The 19,873-nt window shown below is 37.5% G+C and overlaps 1 protein-coding gene across 2 annotated transcripts in view; it reads left to right on the top strand.

The window, feature by feature from the left end:
- The window catches only part of syde2 (synapse defective 1, Rho GTPase, homolog 2 (C. elegans)), a 35,119-nt gene extending 15,328 nt beyond the window's left edge, over positions 1 to 19,791 (top strand). For both annotated transcript variants that reach the window (XM_048178199.1, XM_048178200.1), the window contains exons 3-7: positions 2,421 to 3,556; positions 8,365 to 8,491; positions 11,645 to 11,826; positions 11,900 to 12,131; positions 15,761 to 19,791. In XM_048178199.1, coding sequence (XP_048034156.1) covers positions 2,421 to 3,556; positions 8,365 to 8,491; positions 11,645 to 11,826; positions 11,900 to 12,131; positions 15,761 to 16,410 — 2,327 coding nt within the window. In that variant the 3' untranslated portion in view covers positions 16,411 to 19,791. The remainder of the gene's footprint in view (positions 1 to 2,420; positions 3,557 to 8,364; positions 8,492 to 11,644; positions 11,827 to 11,899; positions 12,132 to 15,760) is intronic.
- The last annotated feature ends 82 nt before the right edge of the window (positions 19,792 to 19,873 follow it).

The raw sequence follows: 19,873 nt of genomic DNA, 5'->3' as shown, positions 1-19,873 counted from the left end.
CAAAAATATCTTAATTTGTGTTCTGAAGATGAATGAAGGTCTTACGGGTGTGGAACGACATGAGGGTGAGTAATTAATGTAAGAAATGTTCATTTTTGGGTGAACTAACCCTTTAATCGACAGAAATCACTATTACAATTAATAGTGCAGCCCCCAAATTAGCTCTTTTTAAATAAAGAAAGAGCTTGATGATAAAGTATAAGTCTTTGTTAAAGGGATAGTTCACTCAAAAATGAATTTTCTGTCATCATGCACTGCAATAAATGCTGTTCTTAGAATTTTTGTCTTGTTTCCAGTCCAAATATATAAAAATTCTTAGATCAAGAAGCATTTTCTTGATAAGTAAAAATTATTTTCTTGTTTTTAGGAAAAATAAGTCAAAATTAAGTGAGTTTTTCCTTAAAACAAGCAAAATAATCTTAATCCAAACTGAAAACAAGATTATATATCTTATTTTTGGTTTGATATAAGATTACTTTACTCACCCCACTGGCAGATTTGCTTGTTTTAAGGAAAAACTCACTTAATTTTGACTTATTTTTTCTGAAAACAAGAAATAATTTTTACTTTAAGGTATTTTGACCAGAAACAAGACAAAAACTAAGTAAGAACAGCATTTTTTTGCAGTGTGTCGTTCCAAACCTGTATGAATCCCAAATCTCTTTCATTCAGTTCACATAGACTACTGTTATGTTTAATTGGTGGCATTTGATTGGATTGTGAAAAGTGGGCTAAGATATTATTGGTCAGCATTATTGCACTCCTCCCACATGGCCTTGCTTACATCAGCAGAAAGAAATGTCGTTCCAGAGGCAGAAAAAGTCATATTTTGATACTTCTACTGTAAATATTTTGAGGCAAGAGTTTTCTTCAGAATAACATGCAATGGTAAATGTCAACAATAAGAAACTAGATGAATATAAGTTGCCTGTTTTAACGGACTTCATTGTGACTCAGTTATGATAGAAAGGTGTACCTGTATGTATAAGACCAACAAAGGGGGGAGTAAATGATGACAAAATCTTCATATTTGGGTGATCTGTCCCTTTAAGTAGACGTTGATTTTTTTTTCCATAACCCCAACCCCAAAGAGTGAACCCCGTCCCATCTCCGCCGCATCAGTCTCTTTCAAAATAGAGTCTTTCTCCTTGCTTTGGTCTCTTCACACTGGCATGTCTCTCTCTCTCTTTAACAGAATCGGGTCTTTGTTTTATCTGGGCGGGTAAGTACCAGATCAAACGGCGGGTGTTGAAGGAGGCCCTGGACTACGGCAACAGAGCCGCTGTTGTAGTAAAGCAGACGAACATGAGAGAAAGAGAGGAAAAGAGGCCGATCTTGGTTGCATGTACAACTTTAATAGAAATCTGATTTGTCAGCTTTTGCACAATGACTGCGGTAACATGCTGCGGAGATAACTGCATCCCAGATCCAGAAGTCTCTCATAAAAAGGAATCTACTAATCGAGAGAGCAAGAGCAAATTATGCTGAGGGTGATGGAGCGATTTAACCACAACGCTCTCGGCCAATGGAAGGTCTGGTTAAATGTTCCGCTCTGGAATGTTCCACAGATGTTCCGTGTTTTTGATGTGTGTGGTTGAGCTGGAAAGGGACTTTTTGGGATATATGTAGTTATTATGTGTGTAGAGCAAAGGGGGAATCCTGTGGACTAAACAGGAGTGAACAGGTCAGAAGGAATAGGAAGGAGTTATGGATAATGGGTCAAGTGGGCTAGCTTAGTTTCAGGCACACAACAAGGGTCTTGGTTAAGTAAGGAATAATTGATGATAAGTCATTGAATTACTGAAGATGTAAGATGCGATAATATGTGCTGCTGAAAGGGTTAGTTCACTCCAGAATTAACATTTCCTGATCATTTACTCACCCCCACGTCATCTAAGATGTTCATGTCTTTCTGTCTTCAGTCGGAAAGAAATTAATGTGGACTTCACTGGGGTTCAACGGGTTGAAGGTCCAAATGTCAGTTTCAGTGCAGCTTCAAAGAGCTCTACATGATCCCAGACGAGGAATAAGAGTCTTATCTAGAGAAACCATCGGTCATTTTCTAAAAAGAAATAAAAATGTATATACTTTTTAACCAGAAATGCTCGTCTTGCACTGCTCTGTGATGCGCATCCACGACTTCACGCATTACGTAATCACGTTCACACATGATGTAGGCGGAAGTACCGGAAAACTAATTTTTCTCTTCAAAATCGTCCAACATCGTTGTTTTACCTTTTTTTGTAAAGGGCATTTGACTCAGTCTTTGCACAGTCTCTTTGTAGACACTGGGTCGGTACTTCCGCCTACGTCACGTGTGACCTTTCCAACGTAAATCACTTAAATCGCACATCCACAAGACCTGGGGGTCAGTTTTTCAGGGAAATTTACTAATTAAATCCACCTTGTTCTTCCCACAGATCCTTCAGAGCAGTCCACTGGTGGACTTTCTCCTTCTTCTAGTCCAAACCCAGCTAAAAGGAGTACATCTATCAACTGGTCTTTTCCCGATAAAATCAAGTCACCACGGACTGTCCGAAAACTTTCTATGAAGATGAAGAAACTGCCTGATCTTAGTCGGAAGCTTAGCGTTAAAGGGAACCCTCCCAGCAATGTGCCCATCAGCAACAGCCAATCAGAACCCAGGGCTCACTCACCTAGAGCCAATGGGATGGCAGAGCTGGGCCAGTCCCAGCCCAGACTGTCACCGTCAGGTGTGACGACTGCATTGGCGAGTGGGAATGTGATTTGGCGGTACCATCTGGACAGCAGTGTTTCTACTCAGCACAACTTTGATAAGAGAAGGAGCAACAGCGCCGGCATTCCCAAATCGGCCAGTAAGGGAGGTTACCTAAGTGACGGAGACTCTCCTGAACTTGTGGCCAAGTCGGGCAAGCACGGCAACTCGGAAAGAAAGAACGGTAAACCCCGAGACAGGGATCCCAATGGGAATGGTGGAAGTCCAAAGCTTCCTGGCACAGAGCTGGATATCGATGCCTTCCGTTCGTACAGTTTCTCCGAGCAGCCAAAGTGCCTAACGTACATCTCGGGACTAATGAGTCTGCACTTCTATGGTGCGGAGGACCTGAAGCCACCACGGGTTGATTCCCGCAACATCTACTGTGCCATCCAGGTGGACTCTGTCAACAAAGCTCGTACGGCCTTGCTGACCTGTCGCACAGCCTTTCTGGACATGGACCACACCTTTAACATCGAGTTGGAGAACGCTCAGCACCTCAAACTTGTCGTCTTCAGTTGGGAATCCACGCCACGACGGAACCGGGTGTGCTGCCATGGAACCGTGGTTCTCCCAGCCTTGTTTCGTGTGAGTAAGACACACCAGCTTGCGGTCCGCCTGGAACCGCGTGGGATGATCTACGTGAAGCTGAGTCTCATGGAGCAGAGGCAGAACTCTCTTGATGGCCCAGCGGGGGATCACGAAACGCAGGTGTTCGGCGTAGAGGCTCGGCGCGTGGTGGAACGGGAAGCATCTGGATTGATGGTTCCACTGCTCATCGAGAAGTGCATCTCTGAGATCGAGAGGAGGGGTTGTCAGGTGAGAGGAGCAGATCTTTATGGCTCTTTGATTTGCATGCAGTTCCAAACCAAATCTCCAAATCTCTTCTTTTGATGCCAAATTGCATAAGACAAAGATTTCTTCTAATCCAGTTTAATCTGTAACTGTAAATAAGCCATTGATACATTAACTTTCACTGTGGCACCTTCAAAAGAGTCTTAGAAGAGTTTAGAACTGCCAGTGATGGGTCAGAAAGAGCAGTAGAAATGTTTGTGGAGTTTTGCAATTTCATTTGGTCCCAGTAGTTGCCCAGAAATTATGCACTCTTGTATCTCCATGGCTGCATTCAGACTGCAGGCGAAATGTCCCATATCTGATATTCCATATTAATATGGAAGACAGCTGCCAAGGTAGTCAATGGAGGGACACTGAGGTCTTATGTTGAAAACTCTATACAAGCAAAACTATAAAATTTGCTCTCTTTTTTTCCTCGTCCTTGTCTGTGTCCTTCTTATCACATGCACACCAGTTTGCCTGGCTTATGCAGCACTTTACCTTATAAATGAATGTGTAAACACTTACTTCAGTGCCTCTGTGTTTAATTCTGTACAAAAGCATGCTGCATACCTTTACATTTACTATGTACTACTGTACACCCAAAGTGCTTCACAATCGAGGTCCTCAACCACCACCAGTGTGCAGGATGATGCAACAGCAGCCACAGTACAATGGTGCCAGTCCACACACTAGCTAAAGGTGGAGAGGAGAGAGTGATAGAGTCAGTTCAATGGATGGGGATTATTCGGAGGCCATGATTGATAAGGGCCAATAGAGGCGAGGACACTGGGGTTACATCCCTGCTCTTTTACTAAAAGTGCCTTGGGAAATTTAATGACCTCGGGACCTCGGTTTAATGTCTCATCCGAAGGACGGTGCTTGTTACTGTATACTGTCCCCATAACTATACTGGGGCATTAGGACCCACACAGACCACAGGATTAGCACCCCCTGCTGACCTCACTAACACCTCTTCCAGCAGCAACCTGGTTTTCCCAGGAGGTCTCCCATCCATCTCTCATCCCTGCTTGGCTTCAGTGGGCATCCAGTCTTGGGCGACAGGGTGATATGGCAGTGGCTAAATCTTTGTTTAAAGGGGACCTGTAATGCCCCTCCAGAATGTGTCTGTGAAGTTTCAGCTCAAAATCCCCCACAGATCATTTATTATAGCTTGTCAAATTTGACCCTATTTGGGTGTGAGCAAAAACACGGCGTTTTTGTGTGTGTCCCTTTAAATGCAAATGAGCTGCTGCTCCCGTCCCCTTTCCAGAAGAGGGCGGAGCTTTAACAGCTCAACAACAACAAAGCTGGAAAGCTGGCCTTACATTGTTCAAACCGGAGTCGACACTGATGGAGAGACTCAGGAAGAAGTTACAACTTTTAGAATGAAACTGGACGTTTCTGAATGGTTAGTGGATAAATTGATGTAGTTGCTGTGGAGTTGATTCAACTCATCCACTAGCATGTGCCGTCATGTTCATCTTTTGTGCAAATCCAGCATTGGATTGACCCTCGTTTGTGGGTTACAGTGTGATATGGCTGTGGCTAAATCTTTGTTTATCTTTTGCACATGCGGGTCAGTTCAGGATCATGACCAGTTCACACTATAAAAAAATACTGTGACCAGCCTGATCTGAGCAATAAATCAGAATTGAGCCCAGAAATTACGCACTTTGCCTTGAAGTGTATGAGTGTCTTCTGTCATTTGTTAGGCTTCGGTTAAAGTGAGCTTGCCAACCGTTCTAAAGTCCTTGTCCGGGGACATTACACACTCACACAAACAAGCTTAGCAAGGCCTCTCCGTGGTTTGTGTGCACAGGCATATTGCCAAAGTTCTAGCCATTCATCTCCGTTATACACACACACACACACAATCTGTCTCTGTTACAGTGTCACCCAGAGTTTAATGCTGTTCTCGTCCATTCATCCCACCGAGTGTGTCTGCTGTCAACCCATTAAACAACTCTTGTCTGCTGTTCTCAGATCAGATGTAGCCAGATTTACCCTAATACACACACGTAGACAATCTGATTCTGGACCAGCTGAGAAAGAGTTTGGTGTAGATCCTTTGGGAAGGCTTTAAAGTTGCTGTTTTTACCTCAGTTGACCCTCCGAATGCTAAATCTACTGCTAAATCCCATGGATCTGCATATCAAACTTAGCATGTTTTTCTTGCGCTGCTTTCAGGTTGCACTGATATGTCATTTTTTTTAGATGATGCAACCTAGCAAGGTCATGTGACAACTGTGTAACCTAATACGGGTTAAAAAAAAAAAGTCACATGCTATTTTAAGTTAGTATGCAGTATTTAAATAACAACTACATTTGTAACCAAAATCAACAAGATTGTTTCTGGATTCATGCAGACTAGTGAGGTCATGTGACAAGTGCAGCATACTAGTTTAAAGCGTTGGTTATTGCATACTATTTTTCAGATTTTTCCTTATTTTTTGCACTATACTGTGCAGTATTTAAGTACCCTACAGCTTCACAAGCTCTAATCTGCGGTATTTCTGTGGTATCACGGGTACCACAAATGTGTAATTATTGCATTTATTTCTAAGATGATAATTGGATGTTTCTTGCTAATGTAAATATGCTTGGTCATGTGACAGCAATGTAGCACACTACAGTTTGAGACACATTGAGTTTACTGCTTTTTAAAAGCTAATATGAAGTATATAGCATGTAGTGGTTACTGTGGTTTAGTTCACTGAATTGGCGTTACTGTAGTGTTCTTGGTAAGAGCTTGTTTTAAGGTCAAAGCGCAGCTGATCACTGTGTGGGGTTCTTTACTAAAGCTTTTATAGTTTGTCTTAAGAAAGCCGCTCTTTCGGGCTTCAGATACACAACATTCGAAGGTCACGTATACTAAAGGAATGTTTCTTATGAACTATGGCCGCGGGAAACATCCACTCAGTGTGTGTTTGTGCGGGTAAATGATTAGCTGTGTGCCGGGAGGGTTTTTCCCCAGCCCTTCTTGCCTGTTTAAAGGAATAGTTCATCTAAAAATGGAACATTTTGTCTCTTTTACTCGTGCTAAATTATTTCTCATTTCGAACTGTGTTATTTTTATGAATTAGCATGTGACCTCTAAAGTTTGACCTATTAAAGAGCAGTTCCGGAAACTAAGCGGAGAGTCCGTGTGGGGACGTTTGGCTCCTGCCCAAATGAAAAATTCCTCCTTTGGTTTGATGCATGTCACGTTAGCGGTCGCATGGAATCTGTGGTCACATGGCGAAGCTAAAAATGAAGGCTAACCCAGAATCAGGATGTGTTCTTAACTAGGGGAAGAAAAGAGGAAGGTTTTGGTGGATTCAGGAAACTCCTCAGCTGTTTTTAACAGGACTGTGGTCAAGCTATTATTTCCTCTGGGTGACAGTTTTAGAGTTTCTCACACACACACACACCATCACACACACACACACACACACACACCGCGGGTCTGAATCAAGCTGCTGTTTCACATTGTAGGGAATTTCTTCTGTTTATTGGAGCCTGTGCTGCTAAATCACTGCGGAATGTGCTGGACTGTGATTGAAATACAATACTAGTTTAATGCCTGCTGAATTCTGTGAAGTATATTCTCAATATTTAATTATTTATTTATTTATATAATTATTTATGCATTTATTTATTTATCAATTTATTCAAGCATTTATTTAATCATGCATTTATTTATTAATGTTTTTATTCATGCATTTATGCATTAATTATTCTTGCATTTATTAATGCTTTTTTTTATTCATGCATTAATTTATGCATTTATTTATCTATGCATTATTTATTCTCACATTTTTTATATTCATGCATTTATTTATGCATTTATTTATCTATGCATTATTTATTCTCGCATTTTTTTTTATTCATGTATTTATTTATGCATTTTTTATTTATGCATTTATTTGTGCATTCATTTATCTATGCATTATTTATTCTCGCATTTTTTATATTCATGTATTTATCTATGCATTATTTATTCATGCATTTATTTATCTATGCATTATTTATTTATGCATTTTTTATTCATGCATTTATTTGTGCATTCATTTATCTATGCATTATTTATTCATGCATTTATTTATCTATGCATTATTTATTCATGCATTTATTTATGCATTTATTTATCTATGCATTATTTATTAATGCATTTTTTATTCTTGCATTTATTTTTTGCATTATTTATTCATGCATTTTTGCATTTATTTATTTATTAATGCATTAATTCATGCATTAATTTGTGCATTTATGAATGTTTAAAATAGTAGTGTGTTAATCTTGTCACATGACCTCGCTGCGTGATTAATATTGGAATCGAAATCCAGGTATTCTCTTAAAAAAACTCTGTTTAATTTAAAAATGTTTAATATCGTATAAATACTACATTATAGTATATTTAGTGTAGTATACATTAGGCAGGTTGTGTGGTTTTAGTTGTTAGTGTTCTAGTAATCTCATTGGCTCCCTCTGATCTTAACTCCGCCCACAGCAGAACTCATTCTGAATGAGTGTGTGTGTGTGTGTGTCACAGGAAGGGTTGTTCAGTTGTTTTTCACACACACACTGAGCACTTGTTGACTCCAGGTGTGAGCTGCTCCCAATCCAGACAGGTTAAGACTCCGGAACTTTCCATTCCTGCAGCAAACAGGAAATGTTCATGAAGAAGTGGATAATAAGGAGTTGCGTGCAAGATTTTACATCTACAACAATGAAGGCTTAAGTCAAACACTAACACAGATTAGTAACGTTGTTGTGAAGTTGTGTAAAGGTTGTGTGTGTTTGATTGACAGGTGGTGGGTCTGTATCGTCTCTGCGGTTCGGCTGCGGTGAAGAAGGAGCTGCGGGAAGCGTTCGAGAGGGACAGTCACGCCGTCGAGCTCTCCGAGAACAACTACCCCGATATCAACGTCATCACAGGTACGGCATCCGAACATCTGTGCCTATTTTTGGAGCATTCTGCTTTTTTCAGATCAACCAGAGGTCAGAGGTCGACACAAAGATTCTATATATTCAGATCTTTATCCTGTGATATATTGACAGAAATCATGAGCTGTTGAATCACTGAAGCGTCAGAGTTCAGTGTGTGTGTGTGAAGTTGTAGTTTTGTATGAGCAGGTGGTGTTTATTAGCCAATTTTGGCCTTTTAAACCAATGTGTGGCTCAAAGTCCCATCATGCATCTGGCCGCCAGCCAGCCAATCAGTCTGCTGATATAGAGCTGCCCACATTTATCAACATTATTCAGTATTTATATATATATTTATATAAACTCACACAGCTGAGATGAACTGAACCACAACGACACCGACAGATCGAGGCGCTGTTCCTGATGACCTCAAGAGCTTTAAACGACTCCAGGTCACGACCGTGTGTGTGTGTGTGTGTGTGTGTGTGTGTGTGTGTGCTGCTCATGACATGCTGCTGCTGTCACATACACTTCCTAGGTCAGAGGTCACGTCTGACTGAATTAGCGCTTCTATTTACAGTCTGTTAATTGGCCTGTGGAAAAACGCAAATATTTATAATCAAAATATCCCAAATATTTATTTACATATTTTAATTTTTACATATTTTAATTTTATTTATTTTAATCTTATTTTATTTATTTATTTATTGGCATTGTTCTTATTTTAATTATTTATTTTAATCTAATTTAATTTAGTTATTTATTTATTTTTACATCATTTAATTAATCATTTATTTATTTGAATCTATTTTTTGTTATTTATTTGTTTGTTTATTTATGTATTTATTTACATTAATCTATTTTAATGTATTTATTTTAATCTAATTTAATTTAGTTAGTTATTTATTTTTACATCATTTAATTAATCCTTTATTTATTTGAATCTATTTTTTATTTGTTTGTTTGTTTATGTATGTATTTATTTATATTAATCTATTTTAATTATTTATTTTAATCAAATTTCATTTATTTAGTTATTTATTTCTACATAATTTAATTAATTATTTTTTATTTGAATATTTTTTTATTTATTTGTTTGTTTGTTTATTTATTTACATTAATCTATTTTCATTTATTTAGTTTAATCTCATTTTTATTAGTTATTTATTTTTTACATTTTCATTTATTTGTTTATTTATTTTTTCATATATTTTTTTTTCTTTAATCTATTTTTATCTAATTTTTATTAGTTATTACTTTTTTACAGTTTCATTTATTTATTCATATATTTATTTTCTTTAATCTTTAAATCTAATTTAATTAGTTTTTTTGTTTGTTTGTTTTTTTGTTTTTTGGTTGTTTTTTTGGTCCCATGAGGAAAGAAGTTTATAAATCAGAATTATGTTTTTTGAAAATGTAAAATTCTGTGATTGTAGAGTTAGTGTAAGAGGAGAGAATGTACAGTTTGTACAGTATAAAAATCATTACACCTATGGAAAGAGTGTGCGTGTGTGTGTGTGTGTGTGTGTGTGTGTGTGTGTGTGTGTGTGTGACCGCTCAGGTGTGAAACCTGCGTCTGAATCTCGTTTCTAACCGCAACATTCCGGGCTGAATTCCAGCTCCTCCGCTGAAACACCGGCACAACAATAGAGCTTCCTCTGGCTCCCGGCGCACTGATCCCAGGCCTTCAGAGCGGGAACGAATCCAGCCAATCACAGCCCTGGAGAGACGAGTAATGACCGACTCCAGATGATATTATCTTTCATTTGTCGGTTTGTTTAATCTCACCGCGATCTTACGCTGTGCTTTCACATCTCCAGCTCTGTCAGGTTTAGAGTGACAAATGAACATTTATATTACAGCTGATAATAACAGTAATTTCTGAAAAAATATACTCGGTTTTATTGAGCAGCCCGACAGATCAGCTTCTGTCTCGACCAATGGTGTGAGTTTAGGGGCGGGACTGTCCGTTTGACTGACCAATAGCAGATAAATATAAAAACTCTATAACAGGTTTTCGTTCCTTCAGATGCCACAGATCCTCAAATATGACGGACACTCATCCTAAAATGACAGAAACATCTACATATACATTTACATTTTTGACTCATTATAGTATTATTACTATTATATGTATTATTCATTTGTTTAAATTTTTTTTTATTTTAATCTTTTTTTTTTTTTCATTTATTTGTTTGACATTTTTCTTTTAATTATTTATTTTAATCTAATTTTATTTATTTAGTTACTTATTTTTACATTATTTAATTAATCATTTATTTATTTGAATCTATTTTTTGTTATTTATGTTTGTTTATTTATGTATTTATTTACATTAATCTATTTTAATTATTTATTTTAATCTAATTTTATTTAGTTAGTTACTTATTTTTACGTAATTTTGTTATTTATGTATTTGTTTATGTATTTATTTATGTTAAGCTATTTTCATTTTATATTTTTAGTCTATTTTTATTTATTTATTATATTCAAATTTTTATTAATTTTATTAATTTATTTATTTGTTCACCTATTTATTTTATTTAATCTATTTTTTATGTAATTTTTATTAGTTATTTATTTATTTTTTATTTATTTAAATCTTATTTTATCATTTATTTATATTTTTATTTATGAATATACATTTCTTTGTTTATTTATGGATTTATTTACTTTAATCTAATTTTTATTTCATTATTTATTTACTCATTTAATCTATTTGTTATAATCTAACTTTTATTATTTTAATCTAATTATTATTAGTTATTTATATTTTACATTTTTATTTATTTAAATTTTATTTTATCATTTATTTTTACATTTTTCATTATTTCATATGTATTTATTTGCTTATTTATGTATTTGTTTTTCTTTAATCAATTTTTATTTATTTAAATCTAATTCTTATTAGTTATTTAAATATTACATTTATATTTATTTAAAAAAAAATTATTCATTTTAATCTTATTTTTATTATTTATTTATTTTTTACATTTTAATCTTATTTTTATTTTGTTTTTAACATTTTTTGATTTATTTATTCAAATATATTTGTATTAATTCATTTTAATCTTATTTTGATTTATTTATAATCTTATTTTTGTATTTTTTATTGCTGTATTTTCACATTTGCTCAGAGCGGTGTGTTTGTTTGTGTGTGTGCAGGCGTGCTGAAGGACTACCTGCGGGAGCTTCCTCATCCTCTGATCACGAAGCAGCTGTACGAGTGTGTTCTGGACTCCATGGCGAAGAGGCCGCTGCAGATGGGAAGCGGCGGCTGCGAGAACGAGGCGTCCGACACGGACCACGCCGTCAGCCTGCTGGAGATTCTGCCGGACGTCGAGAAGGTACCGGAACGTTCTGGAAGAAGCCGGAAGCGTCTGTCGTCCGCGTTCTCACGCGTGTGTTTTGTGTCATCAGGTGACCCTGCGGAAGCTCCTGGATCACCTGAAGCGCGTGGCGTCCCATCACGAGGTCAATAAGATGACCTGTCAGAACCTGGCGGTGTGTTTCGGTCCGGTTCTACTCAGCCAGAGGCAGGAGGCGTCGTGTCACGGGAACCGGGTCTTCATCGACTCGGAGGAGCTGGCCAGCGCTCTGCACTTCAAGAAACACATCGAGGTCCTTCATTACCTGCTCCAGCTCTGGCCAGGTGACAGTTCATCATAACTCATCTCCACGTTTGATTCTTCACGTCAAACTCGACAGGAGACACAAGGCAGAAAGTTAGGACAGTTTTGTCATGAGAATCATTTATAAACCTGTTATCTGAAGGTTTCCCTGCAGTTTTCTGATAAAATGAAAACTCTTTGGGTTAAGAAAGTCAAACTGAAAACAGCACTGAATATTAGTATTGTTATTTTAATGTTGTTCTGTAAAATTATTATTATTTTATAAAATTATAGTTTTTATTTTACAGTGCAATAGCATTATTAGGAATACATTTCTTTAATGATTTAATAAATATACAAATATTTATTATAAAATAGCAATTAATAATAATAAACAGTTATTTTATTTTATTAAATATTAATGATATATTTATAAATTTAATAATAAACCAATTATTTTTCAGTATATTTTTTGTATTTATTAAACATAAAATATATATAAACAACTATATTTCAATTTAATAATTTAATTAAGATTTTTAAGACAATAATAATAGTAGTAGTAAAAATATATGCATAGATAAATAGATTTGTCAAAATATTATTTGAAAATGTATTTTAGTTATTTATTTTTACATAATTTAATTGATCATTTATTTATTCAAATCTAGTTTTTTATTTATTTATGTATTCATTTACGTTAATATATTATTTATTTTAATCTCATTTTTCTTTAGTTATTTATTTACTTAATTTTTAATTTTCATTTATTTATTATAATCTCATTTTTATTTATTTAAATCTTATTTTATCATTTATTTTTACATTTTTTATTTATTATTTTTCATTTGTTTGTTTATTTATGTATTTATTTACTTTAATCTATTATTTATTTATTATAATCAAATTTATATTAGTTATTTTTTACATTTTTCTTTCTTTATTTACGTATTTATTTTTATTTATTTATTTTAATCTAATTTTTATTAGTTTGTATTTTTTACATTTTTTTCTTTCTTTATTTAAATTGTATTTTTATAATTATTTTTTTACCTTTTTGTGTGTGTGGTGTTTCTATGTTATGTTTTTTATTATATTTTTTTTATGCATATTTGAATAGATGAGCCTTACACACAAGCATCAGAAACCTGAAGCTCTTTTTTTTCAAAACTGCATTATATTTTTTCAGAAATATTGTAATTAGATGTGTTTAGGTGAGCTGTTCCTTTAAGGCTGAGGTGTGTGTTGTGTTGTTGTGCGTCTCGGGGTCGTCTCGTAAAACTCGTCCCACCACTCGTCCCGATTTCAGACCGCTGCCCCCTCCCGCCCGCTCTGCCGTGTGCGTGACTTCCTCCAGCACAGAGGAACGGTACAGTAAACCTCAGTCTATAATTACGCACATTCCTGTCTTAACCTTCAACTCCGTCCGACCCGCCCGCCTCACCCTGTAGAACAATCAGCCCGTTTAGAAGGGCCTCTCGCTGCAAAAGAGCCTCCATCAGGCGTGGAGAACTCCCATGAGGCCAGCTGCCGGTGGGACGGCTGGCTTTTTGTCTGCTTGAGCCCATGTAGAGACACACACAGTTTGACACGCATGATATATTGATGTGTATTCTGCAGTGTGTGAGTGTGTTTGTTTATTTTCTGTAATGATGTGTGAGTCCTTCTTTTATGCTGTTTTATGTTTTATTTTATGCTTGTTTGTTAGTTTTTTGGTTTAAGCATAAACCTTTTTGATTTGCTGTTGACCTCAGGAACTCATCCAAAAAAATTCATCCAAAAACCAACTTAAAACCAGCTTATGCTTAACAGGTTGTGTACATAGAAATTCTAGCCTTTAGCCCATTCTTTAAGTACTTCTTTTATTATAAAAACAACATAATTTACTTTTTTATATGTACACACAATCCCTTGTGTGAGGGGGTTATGAGATAGCCACAACTTTATTTTAAAAGAGTACAAAGACATTTTTATTAGTCATAACATCTGGAGAAATCACTGGACAAAGATGAAACTTTCTAGAGCATATGCATCGACCGCCGGCACCCGTGCATGCTATCAAATGGAGTATACTTTGGGCTTAAAGGTGCCCTAGAACGTTCTTTCACAAGATGTAATATAAGTCTAAGGTGTCCCCTGAATGTGTCTGTGAAGTTTCAGCTCAAAATACCCCATAGATTTTTTTTTATTAATTTTTTTAACTGCCTATTTTGGGGCATCATTAAATATGCACCGATTCAGGCTGCGGCCCCTTTAAATCTCGCGCTCCCCGCCCCCGAGCTCGCGACTGCCTTAAACAGCATAAACAAAGTTCACACAGCTAATATAACCCTCAAAATGGATCTTTACAAAGTGTTCGTCATGCAGTATAATATTTATTTGGATGTTTACATTTGATTCTGAATGAGTTTGATAGTGCTCCGTGGCTAAAGCTAACATTACACACTGATGGAGAGATTTATAAAGAATGAAGTTGTGTTTATGAATTATACAGACTGCAAGTGTTTAAAAATGAAAATAGCGACGGCTCTCTTGTCTCCGTGAATACAGTAAGAAACGATGGTAACTTTAACCACATTTAACAGTACATTAACAACATGCTAACGTAACATTTAGAAAGACAATTTACAAATATCACTAAAAATATCATGTTATCATGGATCATGTCAATTATTATTGCTCCATCTGCCATTTTTTGCTATTGTTCTTGCTTGCTTACCTAGTCTGATGATTCAGCTGTGCACAGATCCAGACGTTAATACTGGCTGCCCTTGTGTAATGCCTTGAACATGGGCTGGCATATGCAAATATTGGGGCCGTACATATTAATGATCCCGATTCATTACGATTCATTATTCATTATTAATTATTAATTATTCAACTATGCCAAGGTGAATTCAATTTTCCATTCTATGGCACCTTTAAGAGCAACCAAATCTAATTATTTAGCTCACATTTTTATATTTATTTTTGCTTGTTTGTTTGTTTGTTTATTTTACTCGTCCCATCACATGTAGGCCGCAGCTAAATTCAACAGAGGGTTTAGAGGGCAGTTCGGGACAGGTAAACAGGATTAACGGGTGTGCTTTGCGTGTCCTCCGCTATCCTTTCATGATCTCAATATCTTGCTAGCATGAAGATTTGTTCAAATAGAAGCTAAAAATAATGATCGTTTGCCACTGTTGTGCCACTTTCCTTCACCAGATCTAGTTACGACTTCTGTGGCAAGTTTAATAGAAGGGTTTTTGGGCAGAGTTCAACAAAAAGTATTTGAGGTTTAGCCCAGTTGGGTTGGTGTCAGTAGTTAGGATTTTTGAGTGTGTTTGGGGTTTTGTGGCATGTATCTCATTTGTTCTGCATGCTTTGAGTTTTTTTTATAATAAAACCCCATATGTTATTGTCAGTGTTGGGGAGTAAATAACTAAAAGAAGAAATGCCTAAATTCTCCTCTTTCTGTCATTTCATTCAATTAATTTTTGTAAATCATTTCTTTATTTCAAAGATATTGCCTCTTTTAATAGCTTCAATGATGTAAAATACTTTTGATAGTAGCTTGTAGTGTAGCTAACCATTTCCCCCAACACTGGTTATTCCACATATTCTCTCATCATCTGAAATGTCATTAATTTGTAATCAAATTATTAAACCCATTGTTTTCTTTCTCTTGTAGTTGTGGACGCTCAGGGTAAATCTTCATCTCCGGTTCCTGCCCCGATGGAGTCGCTCCCAGTGGTGACGGCTGCCGTTAGGAGGAGGAAAGAGCGTCCACAGGTATTGAATCTAACTGAGGCGGATATGGCGGGAGTTTTGCGACCCAGAGCTGGCCGTCTGGACAGTCCCAGTAACCGCTACGCCGGGGACTGGAGCGGATGCCGGGAAACGTACCTCCAACCGAGCTGCCCGGAGGAGGCTGACTATGACGACGTTCCCAGCGAAGAGCCTCTGAACGTGGTACAGGAGGATTTACCGAAGGGTACTGAAGATGTCGTCCCTGAACAAGAGTTGTCTGAGGTGGATGAGGCTACGGAGAGGGTTGAGGAAATGCAGATAGAGGAGGAAGAGGAAGTGAGTGAGGAAGAGGATTTGGACAGGCTACAAGTAGAGGAACCTCTGCCTATCAGCCCCTGCGATCAGATCCTCCCCGATTACGGGGAGCACCGACCCAAAGAGCACACCTACCAGGCCTACATGAAGATCCAGGAGATCAGCCCAGTACTAAGCAACAGGGTCAACCTACGGGATTTGCAGGAGAGCATCGACACGCTCATTGGCAACCTGGAGAGGGAGCTCAACAAGAACAAGCTCAACGTAGGGTATTGACTCTTTACCTGAACAGTGGAAATGTGGTGGTGATTCCCTAGAGACTTAAGCGCTATGGAACGTTCAAGAAGACATTCCTCACTTCTGATTTGTGTTTTTGTTTGTCTCCTGGTCTCCATGTTGTTGATCTCATCATTGTTTTTCTTCTTATGAGAAGAACTCATTGAACCCTGAGGGGTGCGCCAGGTGCCTTCATTGTGTCAAGGTGGTGCTTACGACAGCTAGAGCTTTTTACTTTCTACGGAGGTACAAAACATTACGATGAAAACCAATGCACTTATGGGGCCTGCTGATAGAGGCACGGCTAGTTCAGGTACAGGTGTGAAGCCTTACGGTTGGGAGAACTAGGTACTACAGATACATCCCAGATCCTAAACCGGGGGAACTCAATCCTGCTCATGGAGATCCAGCTTCCTGTTGACTTCAGTTCCAACCCTCCAAACACACTTGAACCAGCTAATCAAGGTATTGGGGATCACCTAAAGCGGTAGATCACCAGGAGCAGGATAGAGTGCCCAACTTTTAACTCAACAATCCTGAACTCTACATCAGGGGTCTCAAATGCAAATTGCCTAGTGAGGTGGTGTTAGCCAGTTGTTTGAGATCCCTGCACCCTAATCCCTCAACTCTGTCATATGTCATATCCTGACCCTACCCTGATCTAGAGGTGTTCAGTCCTGCTCCTGGAGATCTTGCTTCCTGTACACTTAAGTTCCAACCCTCCAAACTCACTTTAACCAGCTATTTGGGTCACCTTAAGAAGTAGATCACCAGGAGCAGGATTGAGAACCCTACCCTAACCCCAACCGCCATGACCCTGAACCCTTCACCAGGGGACTCAAATGCAAATTACCTAGTGAGGTGATGTTAGCCAGTTGTTTGAGGTCCCTGCACCCTAATCCCTCAACTCTGAATGTCATATCCTAACCCTACCCTGATCTAGAGGTGTTCAGTTCTGCTCCTGGAGATCTTGCTTCCTGTAGACTTAAATTCCAACCCTCCGAACTCACTTTAACCAGCTAGTTGGGGATCACTTAAAGAGGTAGATCACCAGGAGCAGGATAGAGCGCCAAAACCTTAATTCATTGATCCTGAACTCTACATCAGGGGTCTCAAACACAAATTACCTAGTGAGGTGGTATCAGCCAGTTGTTTGAGATCCCTGCACCCTAATCCCTCAACTCTGAATGTCATATCCTAACCCTACCCTGATCTAGAGGTGTTCAGTTCTGCTCCTGGAGATCTTGCTTCCTGTAGACTTAAATTCCAACCCTCCGAACTCACTTTAACCAGCTAGTTGGGGATCACTTAAAGAGGTAGATCACCAGGAGCAGGATAGAGCGCCAAAACCTTAATTCATTGATCCTGAACTCTACATCAGGGGTCTCAAACACAAATTACCTAGTGAGGTGGTATCAGCCAGTTGTTTGAGATCCCTGCACCCTAATCCCTCAACTCTGAATGTCATATCCTTACCTTACCCTGATCAAGAGGTGTTCGGTCCTGCTCCTGGAGATCTTGCTTCCTGTACACTTAAATTCCAACCCTCCAAACTGACTTTAACCAGTTAATTGGGTCATTTAAAGAGGTAGATCACCAGGAGCATGATTGAGAACCCTACCCTAACCCCAACCCCCATGACCCTGAACCCTTCACCAGGGGTCTTGAATGCAAATTACCTACTGAGGTGGTGTTAGCTAGTAGTTTGAGATCCCTGCACCTTACTTTCTAAACTCTGAATGTTATATCCTAACCCTATCCTAATCCTCGTACCCTAAACCAGGGGTGTCCAGTCCTGCTCCTGGAAGGCCACCTTCAGCTCCAGCTCCAATTAAATGCACCTGATTCTAATCAAGGTCTTTAACTACTATCTTTTAACTTTCATGCAGGTGTTTTAGAGATAAACTTTGCTAGAAGGTGGCTCTCCAAAAACGGTATCAGACACTCAACACCCTTTCCATTCAGGGAGCGACTAACGCTGCTAGGTCTAGTTAAGGATGCAGTCGCCTGAGATTGAGTTTTTTTCCTTGCAAAAATACTTAAACATCCCCCTAAACAAGCTATGGACAGCAGAATATGCTTGTAGTAAATAGTAAATTGAATATTTAATAATAGTTAGGCAGAACTTTAATGCAAGTTTCTTAAGAAGATGAAATTTTAAAAAGTAACTTAAAATTGCTGATGTTTATTTTGCTTTCAAAGGGCGCCCCCTAAACACAAAATTTCACTTGAAATTAAAAGAGCAATCTAAATGGCCTGTGATAATTATGGTAACATGATAACACCATGACAACAGTCCCCCTTTTGATCATTATATTTGTAAAAGCGTCATTCTCAGCAGTCCAGGGATACAAACTCATCAGTATTTGACAGACACGTGTATGTATGTAGGAATATAGTTGGAATATGTATTTTCGATGACGTACACTTCAATTTGTGCATATTTAAATGTTCGTCAGCTACCTTGTAGTATTTGGCCTGTAGATCAGCCTTAAATAAATATATATATATATTTTGTTGGATCTATGTAATGATATAACCCACAGTCACAGAATGAGGGTGGATTTTGGGTATTTTGTGGTCACGAAAGTGCAGGAAATTTGAGCATTGCATGGTCAAAAGCTTTACGGTCAAAAATAAAGTGTTTCTCAGTGTATCCTACAGCGGGATGTATTTATGCGTGTAGATAGAGATTATTTTAATTACAGTGAAATTCTGTGTTTTTTTCCATTTGGCAGCTGCTCACGTAAATTTGCAGTTCTTGTAAATTCAAGACTGAATCTATACACGGGCTGTTCATTTTCTGATTGTGCTTCTCACCTGACAATGGTCTCCACAGTCTGCTTGAAGATCTTATTTTAAAAGATAAAAATAAAGGATTTGTTACACAGAAAATGGAAATAAATGAAATAATTTGAGTTATAATTGGTCTGTTTCCTCTCAGTAAGTTGGTCACACTAGATTTTAAGAATGCAAAAGTATGGAAAAAAAAATGTGCATACTAAATATTTTAAATATCATCTCTTGCATTTGGACTTCTCAGTTGGAACACATTCAGAATAATAATAATGCTAAATTCAGTATGCATGCTTTTAAATGTGTATTGAATCAAATCTAGTGTGGCCGCACCTTTAGAGTGTTTAATCTGGTTTCCTGAAGCCTGATTTGGGATCAGATTCCATGTCAGGGACATTGACTGATCCATGGTCAGCAAGAAGGAAACTTGAGAGCTGCTTTGATAAAACATTCCTGTTTTTCTCCTCTGTTTTTGCTGCGATTTTGTAAAAGTTTGGTTGTGCTAATATGAACGTACGACTAAAGCAGATATTATTTGTACTGATATTGAGAAGTATATGATCATATTAAAGTTTGTTTCATGCAGCCCTGACGACTCAAATGTTTTTCTTTAAATGTCTGGATATATTTGGCAGCTTAAATTTACAGATGGCCGGGTGATCGAAGC

Source organism: Megalobrama amblycephala, linkage group LG24 (assembly GCF_018812025.1).
Source record: "Megalobrama amblycephala isolate DHTTF-2021 linkage group LG24, ASM1881202v1, whole genome shotgun sequence".
Classification (NCBI taxonomy): domain Eukaryota; kingdom Metazoa; phylum Chordata; class Actinopteri; order Cypriniformes; family Xenocyprididae; genus Megalobrama; species Megalobrama amblycephala.
Note: the sequence above shows the minus strand (reverse complement) of the source record. Positions and strands in the feature narration are given on the sequence as shown.